The sequence below is a fragment of the Camelus ferus genome, chromosome X (assembly GCF_009834535.1).
Source record: "Camelus ferus isolate YT-003-E chromosome X, BCGSAC_Cfer_1.0, whole genome shotgun sequence".
NCBI lineage: Eukaryota > Metazoa > Chordata > Mammalia > Artiodactyla > Camelidae > Camelus > Camelus ferus.
The window spans coordinates 77,613,683-77,622,836 of NC_045732.1; the positions used below are offsets into that span (position 1 = coordinate 77,613,683).

The 9,154-nt window shown below is 58.4% G+C and overlaps 1 protein-coding gene across 2 annotated transcripts; it reads right to left on the reverse strand.

The window, feature by feature from the left end:
- Positions 1-137: 137 nt before the first annotated feature.
- On the reverse strand, positions 138-7,469 carry RENBP (renin binding protein). Of its 2 annotated transcripts, none has more exons than XM_032475483.1 (11): positions 7,367-7,410; positions 6,945-7,054; positions 6,774-6,849; positions 6,532-6,607; positions 6,180-6,352; positions 4,749-4,973; positions 4,102-4,183; positions 3,566-3,741; positions 2,774-2,905; positions 350-437; positions 138-277 (listed from the first exon to the last, which is right to left on the reverse strand). In XM_032475483.1, exons 2-11 carry the CDS (start codon positions 7,049-7,051, stop codon positions 156-158), a joined length of 1,257 nt encoding a protein of 418 aa, XP_032331374.1. In that variant the 5' UTR covers positions 7,052-7,054; positions 7,367-7,410; the 3' UTR covers positions 138-155. The 2 variants fall into 2 exon arrangements, with proteins under 2 accessions (XP_032331374.1, XP_032331373.1); XM_032475482.1 differs by having other exon boundaries at positions 139-277; positions 7,360-7,469.
- Positions 7,470-9,154: the final 1,685 nt, after the last annotated feature.

Consider the following 9,154-nt stretch of genomic DNA (forward strand, 5'->3'; position numbering starts at 1 on the left):
TCGGCGCGGGGCGGGCCTATTTGCAGGGTGGGAGGGTCCAGCGCGCGGGACCTGCCACTGTCCCGGCGAGCAGGTGCCGTCTAGCCAGCGGAGCGGTTGCTCCCCTTCCGCGACCCCACAGACACTCGCACACGGGCAGTGGAGCAGGCTCAGCTTTATTCTGCGCCTCGGCGGGCGGGGTCAGGGACCGGGCGGGCCGGGGCCAGAGCAGGGCGGCTCAGCAGGGCGCTCAGCATCTCCTCGCACATGGCGAGACACCGCGGCACATGGAAGCAGCCTGAGGGGAGAGGCAGGTTGGCTGGGCTGGGGGCAGCCGATCCCCTGCGACCCCGCCCTGTCCCCCACTCACCTTTGAAAGGACCCCCCTTGATAGTGAGGGCGACCTTCCCTTCTCGGTTCAGGTAGCCAAACCATTCCCCATACTCAGGATCGCGAAACTGCAATCACAAGGAGGCAGTGACAGGTAGCGCCTGCAGGAGCCGCCCAGATGCCACAGGCCTGGGGAAGGGGCGTTCACCGTCCCCACTAAGTCGCTACCCCGGGATCAGAGCCCTGGCAGACCCCAGGTAACATGGCTCCAGAATCAGTGCTCTTAAACGAGATCCCGCGTCCTGGACAAAGATGGAAGCGAGGGGCTTTCCCTTTTCCTTTTTCAGCAGTGGGGTGGGAGTCTGCACCTAGATTATCCACTTGGGAAAGGGGCCACAGGCTGTGAAATGAAACATTGCAAGATAGAGTAAAAAGAACCTGCTTGGAGATGATAGAAAAGTTCCCTATCTTGATTGTGCTGGTGGTTACAGTTATATGCATCGTTATACCTCAGTGAACTGAACACTTACAATGGATACATTTTAGTGTATATAAATTGTACTTCAATAAAATTCATTTAAAGAAAGAAAGAGAACCCTGGTGGAAGTGCTGACCTGTCATGGACCTTTGTAGCAAGTTGCTCCCTTAGAGCTCCTGTTCCCTGCTTCAGTAGATGAGCTCGTCACAAACACACATCTGGCTCCCTCGGAGCCACCTGAAGCCTACCCTTGCCCAGCAGCTCTGCAGACTCATTCTAAATGCCTTTCTTCTCTCCAGCCCACATCCCATCAGGCACCTGTCCCCTGGAGGCTTGTCAGCTCCTTCCAGAAGTTCAGAGCCCTGGCCTAGGCCCTTCTCTTTCCTCCCCTGATAGAGACTTCAGTGGAACCCCTTCTCAGAAGGATCATAGAAGAAATCAATGACATTGAAGTCCATTATCAAAATGTCTTTTTAAATTGGGACCTGTGAGTTGGTGTATTCTGCTTCAGAGGGGGTAAAACTAGTTCCTTATCTCTTCATTCTATCTTTCTAGTGACATGGTTTGTGTCCTTATTTTTCAATTACTTGATCTGACACAGGAAGATAACAAAGGATTTCACTGTTTTCCTGTCCAGTCATTCCATGGATGTCTGAATTTTTGCTTTTCGTATTCTGTTATGATTAGTGCGTAATGATTCACCTGTTGATTTAAGCTTCTGAAATTGTTCAATGCCATCGCTCTTTCTTTAAAATGTATTCCTTAAATTTCACTTTATGCAGTTAAAACTGATGGCCTTGAACACACGTTCTTTATGTATGCATTCAGTACTAAGACGTATCGCCGTGGGCCTCATGATGCGTAGGTTTGGGAGTAGTGATGAGTGTGTGCAAACGTAACATGAACACATTTGGGATTTCTTTTTTTGTTTTTTTTCCACACTTGGGATTTCTATTGGTGACAAAGTCAGCCTCTGCTAGCACGGCTGTGGTTTCCTGCTTTCATTCATAGCAGAAGCAAAAGCTGAATTTCAGTTAGAGGTTAGTGCAAATAACGATGTAATTTTCTCCCAGGTTTCAAAACTCATGGACCCCAGAATGAGACCACCTGTTATAATCCCTCCTGTCTGCGATTTACTAATGGAGTGAGTTGTGGCTTGAGAAACACATCAGGGATCTTCATTCATTCACCATCAGGCTCAGCACCCGAGGTGCCCCTCGGGAGCAGCTGGTACAGCTCATCACTCTGCTCTTAGCACTTCGGTCCCCTGGGGTGGAGAGGGGGGGCCTAGCTTCCTCCCTACCTCACAGCTGGGTCTTGTCTCCTTTGCTGGGCCCTCCTATTCCTTCCTCTCTTTTCCTTCTGAACCCTCAAAGCTCACCTTGCCTCATGGCTTGCAGTATCAACTATATTCTTACGATGCCCAAACAATTGTGGCCAGCCCAGACCTCTCCTGCTTGACCAGGCTCTGAGCCCTGTGCCCACTGCCATGCCCACCCCAGGCCAGGCCCCCCACTCACTGGCCAGGATGACAGCCACAGTCCCGTCTCCCTGCCTTCACCTGGTGCCCTCCAGCCTTCCCTCCCAAAGTCCTAGGACCAAGGAATGCCAAGGTCCGACAGGTGACTCCTCTGTGCAGAGCACCCCTTCCACCTTTTCCCCCTCCCGCTGGCCCCCCAGTCCCCTGACCTTGCTTTATTTTCCAGAGTTCTCATCACCATGTATGTGTTTCCTTGTTTACCTCTTTATGGTCAGTCCTACCACCACCACCACTGCCACCAAAATATGAGTCCAGTGGGGCAGGGGCCACTCTGTTGACTGAACAGAGGGCAGCAGGGCTGGGGCCTTCAGGAACTCTTAGACCTGCTGAGGGACCACGTCGGAGAAAGTCTGGCCCCAGCCTGCTTGGGGAGGAGTGGCCGTCTGCTATCTCCTCCCACCCCCACTGAGCCCACAGAGGGCCGTGGGCCGGGAAGCAGCACATACCTGGCGGAAGGTGTACTCGGCTACCTGGTAGAACACGTGCAGCAAGGTGGGGTCCCCGCCGTCACTGTAGCCCATGAGGAAGGCAATCATGGCCTCACTGTGTGGCCACCAGAGCTTCATGGCCCACTCTAGCTGCAGGCAGAGCAGAGGTGGGCAGCTGAGAGCCCAGGGTCCCGCCCTCCACCACCCCTCTTGGAAGGAAAGGCACCTCCTGCATTCAGGTCCCGGCTCAGACTCCATCCAGCCCAAGCACATGGAGCTGAAGAACAGGCTGCACATCTCTGGGAGTTGTAAGCGCCCTTCAGAGTGGGACCAGCCTCCTGACCCAGATACAGCCCAAGTAGCCCCTTCCAAGGGCCAGGATGGGGTGGGCTCCACTTTAGCCCTGGAATCAGAACCCTGTCTGTCTCATCAGTCTGTCTAAGGCCCCTTGGTCACTCAGCCCCTGTCAGTGGCAGCATCAGCCACCCTCTGCAGAGCTCAGCAGGACCAAGGCGCAATCAGAGACAAAAGACACAGGGAGCAAGTCTGCTCCCACTGCTGGGGCCTTACGATCACTTGGAGAGCCTTTCAAAGGTCAAGGGACGCACGTCTCCACATCAGCGTTGTTGGCTGTGCTCCCTCGCGGCCTCCCTGTGTGCACGAGGTCGAGGACCACTAGCACAGAAGCCAAGACTTGCCCCTGGGGTCATACTGGGCAAGTTCACTACTCTGAGCCCTGGTTCCCCCTCTGTGAAATGAGTGATGACAGCACCCACCTCCCAGGCCAGAGAGCCTTAGCACCATTCCCACCTGGGTGGGGCAGAGGCCGTCAGCATCCTGGAAGGAGAAGAGGCCTCCATGCTCAGGGTCCCATCCAGAGCGGAAAGGCAACAATAGGAACTTGTCGATAATGTGGGCTCGGAGCGCGGGGTCCCCTCTTCGGTGGGTATGGCGGAGCAGGAACCAGCCGGCTTCCAGGGCGTGGCCTGGTGAGGACTTGGAGTGAGGCCGGCGGTGGTCCTCCCCCAGGTGGGGGCGCTTGAGCCCTCGTTCTGACCGCTGGCTCCCTTCCTATCTGCCTAGCAGTGGGGGCTGCTCTGAGCTCCCCAGTCTGACTGCCACTCTCCTGCAGAGAGCTTGCCCTCCCAAGTCTGTCCCAGAGTCGCTCTCCTGCTGCTAACACTCCAGCATGAGAGGACTGTCCCCCCTTCTCTGCCTGCCCCTCTGTGGGCAGCAGATGGAGGGAGGAAAGCAGTCCCCAGGCACTGCCTACATCTGAAGCCCAGAACCCAAGGCGGAGTGCTCCCTTCTTCCTGGGTGGCCTCCCAGCCCACCCTGCCCCTCACCTGGGTTCTGGTGTCTCCCCAAGCAGCCAGAAAGTTCCTCCCCATCCTCAGACACATGCTCCAGCACAGCCTGTCCATCCCTCTGCCAAGGAAGCAGTAGAAAGTAGTTCTGCCTTCAGCACCTACCCTCCCTTGCCCCACCTAGTTCCATCATCCCACCAGAAAGATGCCTCTTCCCCTCCCCCACCCCCTCCCTCCCGGATCTTCAGGCTTGTGGGGCCTGGCTCAGAGGGGCATTTGAGGTGGAGCCAATTCACTCCCAAGGGTCTGGGCCAGTTCTAATCCTTGCTTTGAGCCTCGGCCCCCTGATGTGAAAAGGGCAAAACATTGAACATGGACAGAGATTGGGCAGACTGGGCTGAACCACAGAGGCCTGGGACAAACTTGGGTCTGGCCGCATTTCTTGCTTCGTGGGGCCCTGGCACCCACCCTCCTGCCCTCACCGCACCCGGCTCCCCCGGGGCCCTCCTCCACCTTCTTGAGGGTCCTTGGCCACACCTCACCCCGGCGGAGCCTCCCCAAGTTTCCCTGTCTGTAAAGGGGCCCATCGGGGCCCAGTGCAGGGTGGATGTGGGCAGAGGAGGGGTCGCCCTGCCCCCAGCTCCCCAGGCCCTGTCAGGCAGCTTGTATCAGCCTCCAGCCCCCACCTGGACGTGCTGCAGGACCCTCTGAGCGCACCAGTCCCCCAGCTCTGCATATTTGCCCGCCAGCTCCTCGTCCTCCTCCCCGAGCTGGTCCACCAGGTTGAGCAGCATCATGGGCACCGCCATGGACTCCGTGGCCGGGGCCCCAGGGAGCTGGGGCCGGCCCAACCCAGAAGGGTCCTCACGCACCCAGTGTATGATCTGATCCATCATCTCCACTGCTTCACTCTGGGGGTTGGGGAGGGGAGGTCCAGACTGAGGCTGCATCCCACCCAGCCTGGGCCCCCAGGTCCTGACCTGCTGGGCCCCCAGGGCTTGACCCTGGGGTGGGTGAGCCATCTCTCCCCACCCATTCATAGGACACCTTCACCAAGGCCAACTCTGGGCCTGGGCCTGGGTTAGATCCTTGGGGCAGGTTGGGCCTGCCCTACCCTGCCTCAGGGGCTTCCAGTCTGGGGATGCAGACCACTCCCAGGCCTCGAGGTCAGGTTTGAAAGCAAAAGGGGGCCCAGGGAGGAGGGAGCAGCCCCCTCCCATCCAGGGCCAAGCACACATTAGTCCCTCAGAAACTGAGCAGGGCCCTGCAGGGCCTTTCTGGGAATAGACCACTTGTCTCCTGTGTCTTGTTTGTAGAAAGGCTTTAGCCTTCTAGGCCTCTCCCAAGTTCCAAAAAGCACATTTAATCAGAGAAGTGAGAAGATCTAGACACAAAGGAAAACAGTCAAGCAAGACAAAAGAATCATAATTTAGCCATTAAAGAAAGTCAAGGACCTTTAATTTAGTTCCTCCCCAAGGGCTAGAGGCAATATTCTGAGCCATATCCTTGAGTTGTTTTGCATGTACTGAAACCCCCACCAGGTGGAAGAAGATAACTGCGTGCTGACCACCAGCTCCTTGACCTCAGACTGGTTAGAGCCAGAAGGTTGATGATTGAGATTCTGAAACATCACCCTGTTACCTTATTACCAACCAATCAGAGAATTGTGCATGAGCCGATCACAGACACAGTGACTCTCTTCCTAACACTGTTTTTTAAAACTCTTCCCTGAAGGACATCCAGGAGTTCAGGTCTTTTGAGCATGAGCTGCCCGTTTTCCTTGCTTGGCACCTGCAATAAACGCTGTACTTCCCTTCACCACAACCCGGTATTAGTAGATGGGCTTTACTGCGAGTGGGCAATCAGACCCAAGTTTGGTTTAGTAGCATCTCTGTGCCCAGGACCCCTGTGGGTGGGTGTGGGCCTTGGGGAATCACCCGTAGACAAACAGTGACAATACAGCACAACAAGGGCCAGGGATGACCCTAGGCTGTGCAGGCTGAGAGGAAGGACTGTGGTGGACGACAGACCCAGCCTGCAGACAGGACCTAGGGGACAGCACTGCCCAGCACAGGCGAGGGCATGGAGACTCTCAGGGCAGCCGTCCTCCTACGCACCTGGTAACGTGCTTCCCCTGTCACTCTCCACAGCTCGTTCATGGCCATGGTGTAGAAACACTCGCTGAAGATGGTCCGCTGCACCTTGACCGGGCGGCCATCCCTTGTCAGCACAAAGGCACACTTCTTTGCAGGAGGTGCCACTCGGGCAGAATGCAGCAAAAATTCGCCACCTGGTGGTTGGGAAGCTGGCAGGCTAGAACTTGGGTGAGGACACCCCCCACCTCCCCTTCCTCCCTACCTGTGAGCATACCCCACCCTTCCCTGCTTCTAGACCCCTCTAGGAACTAGGCACGCGTGCGCTAAGTAACATGGAGGGGCCTCTGGGGAGATGGGGACAGGGAGGGGTCACCCGCTCTAGCTGCATCCAGAAGCTCAGGGCGGCGGAAGCGCTCAAGCCTGCGGTACAGGTGACAATACATCCACACCTGTAGGGGAGTGGAGGGACCACAGCTTAAGTGGTGAGCAGCACAACCCTCAGGGCTGGGGTGAGGGGGAGTCCTCTGTGCCCCTGTTGTGGGGGGAAGAGTGTGGAGCCGACCGGGACTTGGCTTCTGCCCCTGGGAGAGCTGCAAGCCTGAGCATGTCTCCTACCTGCCTCCCCTGCAGCCAGACATACTTGAGGTCATCATACACCTGGCCATCACGGCCAAGGCATGTGAAGAAGCCCCTGTGGGAAATGCAAGTCGGATTCAGCTGAGAGCGAGGTGGGGATTCAGGAGGGGCAAGGACCCCCGCCGTGGGCACCAGGAGGGCGAGGCGCACCCGTGCTCCTGGTCATGGGAGTGCTCCAACCAGAAAGCCACCACCCGGTCCAGCTCTTGCCCCACACGCTCCTTCCAGGCCTGCAGAGTCTCTCTCTCCTTCTCCATTTCCTGGGGAAATTCAGACGTGGTGGCGCACCTTCCCCACAAACCTCCCCATCTGACCCGGGCCCAGATCCCTCAATGGATTCCTTGGTGCCCCAGGTCACCCCAGGCTCGAGTGGACCCCAGGGCTGCCTGACTCGTGTCCCCTAGGCCCCCAGCCCTCGGGAGTCAGCCCTCAGGATTCCCACCATCCCTGTGTGGGTCTGCCCTCCGGACAGAGATTGGCCCCAGGACTCATCCCACCGTCCCAGGGACCCTCCAGGACAACACCCTCCCCGTCCGTCCCCCCTGCCCCGCCAGGGGCCCAGTACCACTGGCCTGCCACACTCGGAGACCGTCGCTTATCCTTCCCTCTCCTCCAGGAAGCCTGAGGGAGCAGATCCCGGTCCCGTGACTGTCCCTCAGCTGACCCAGCCTCGCCCCACCCACCCCTCCCCCCAGGTTCCTCAAGACCCGGGGGCAGGGCCCGCGGCGGGGGCGGGACTTGGCTGGCGCGCGGCTCCGCCCCCACTCGCGACTCCGGGGCCGCAGAGTCCGGTGGAGCCCCGCGATGGCCTCTGCTGATCGCCCTCTGCCCAAAATGGAAAGTGCTGGGTGAGCTGGCAGGATGGGCTGGGACAGGTGGGAAGGGAGAAGGGGGAATGCAGTGCCATCTTTCCTCCTCAGGCCACCTCTCCCCAACTTGAGAGGGGCCCTGAAGGGGAGGGACAGGGCAGGGCGTGGGGCCCAGGTGCAGCAGGAAAGGGAACAGCCCGAAACACTTGAACCCTGAGGCCCCTCTGACCTGTGCCCCCACATGGTAGGCAAGTCTTCTCTAACAAAGCATCTCCTCACCACCTGACTCCTTCGCTCAAGTAATGCGGCTGGAAGGCCAGACAGTAACTAGGCAGGTAAGAGTGGGCATCCTGGGACCTCTCTGCCCACCAAGTTCTCCAGGCCTATTTTCCAGTGCCCAGATCTGGTTTTTGTGGCTCTGTGACTGCCTGGCTAGGCAATCTGTCCCCTACTTCCCCCAACTAGGGTAGAATTATGTGGAGGGGGGCCTTCCAGGGGCCAGAATACCTGAGGGCCCTGGGATCCCAGTGTGGCTCAGGGAAAACTTGGACCTCGGAGTCAGTCGTTCTGTCTTCCAGAAGGATGGATTGTAGCCTGGCGCATAGCTGAGCCTCCCTGCCTCATCCCTGCAGCTCTGGGACAGAGCGGCATGGAGAGGGCTAGGTACCACGGCTCCCACTGCAATGTGCTGGTCTCTCTCACAGTGGCAGCCTCCCTCCAGGCGATGGCTGCTTGGTGGGCAGAGCTCCTGCTGCGTGTTGGCCCTCTCAAGGCCAAACAATTCCTCTTTGCGATGCTCAGGAATAAGACTGGCCTCCCTGGACGGCAGGTAGGTGCGTGCTGTAGCTGCTCTGCATCCCCTCCACCCTCCGTCAGGCTTAGAGGGGTCCTGGCTTTGTGCCCAGCTGGGCTTCTGTCTGCCTGCCCCCGCTTGCAGATGCCTGTCATTCTCTACGGCATATCCCTTCAGGTCTGGCCTTCCCCTGCCTTCCCTGCACTCTGTCTCCCTCAGGCCTAGCTAAGGACAAGCCTTGGTATGTGGAAGGTTCCCAGGTTCCTATGGGGGCATCCTCTGGCCCCGGGTCCACTGGACGGGCCCTCGGCCAGTCCCCAAGTGAGGACCGGCAGGCACGCCTCTCCCTAAGCAGGCCTGTCACCAGGAGGCTGAGGATCGGGGTGCTCGGACTGAAGCCCAGTACTTTGGGATCAGCGCCAGACACTGCTGGTGTGGCCTTTGCCTTCCGGAGTGCCACACAAGTGAGCGTGGGGACAGTGGCGGGTGGGTGGGAAGAAACCCCCGAGACGGACTTGCACCGGCCCCTTCCCTTCTGGGACACTCCCCATGGACCCTCCACCCCAGCCGGCCAGCGTCGTCCTATCCCTGGGCACCCCCATGAGGCGTGAGGTGGCTGGGCTCTGTGGTGGGGAAGACAGAGCCATGGCTTCTGGTGTCAAGACTGACAGGACTGCACAGGCTATGAGACACCGTGAGCCCAGTGGAGTCCCCGAGCCAAGAGGAGCTCGTTCTGCGAGGCTTCCCAGGGTGAGGTG

What these genes read in the sequence shown, in the direction of transcription:
- RENBP (XM_032475483.1), bottom strand. Translation starts at nt 7,051, where the DNA reads ATGGAGAAGGAGAGAGAGACTCTGCAGGCCTGGAAGGAGCGTGTGGGG. An exon ending in TCCCATGACCAGGAGCACGG is followed by an intron (nt 6,850 to 6,944) that starts GTGCGCCTCGCC and finishes CATTTCCCACAG; the next exon opens with GGGCTTCTTCACATGCCTTG. An exon ending in GGGGAGACACCAGAACCCAG is followed by an intron (nt 3,742 to 4,101) that starts GTGAGGGGCAGG and finishes AGTCCTCACCAG; the next exon opens with GCCACGCCCTGGAAGCCGGC.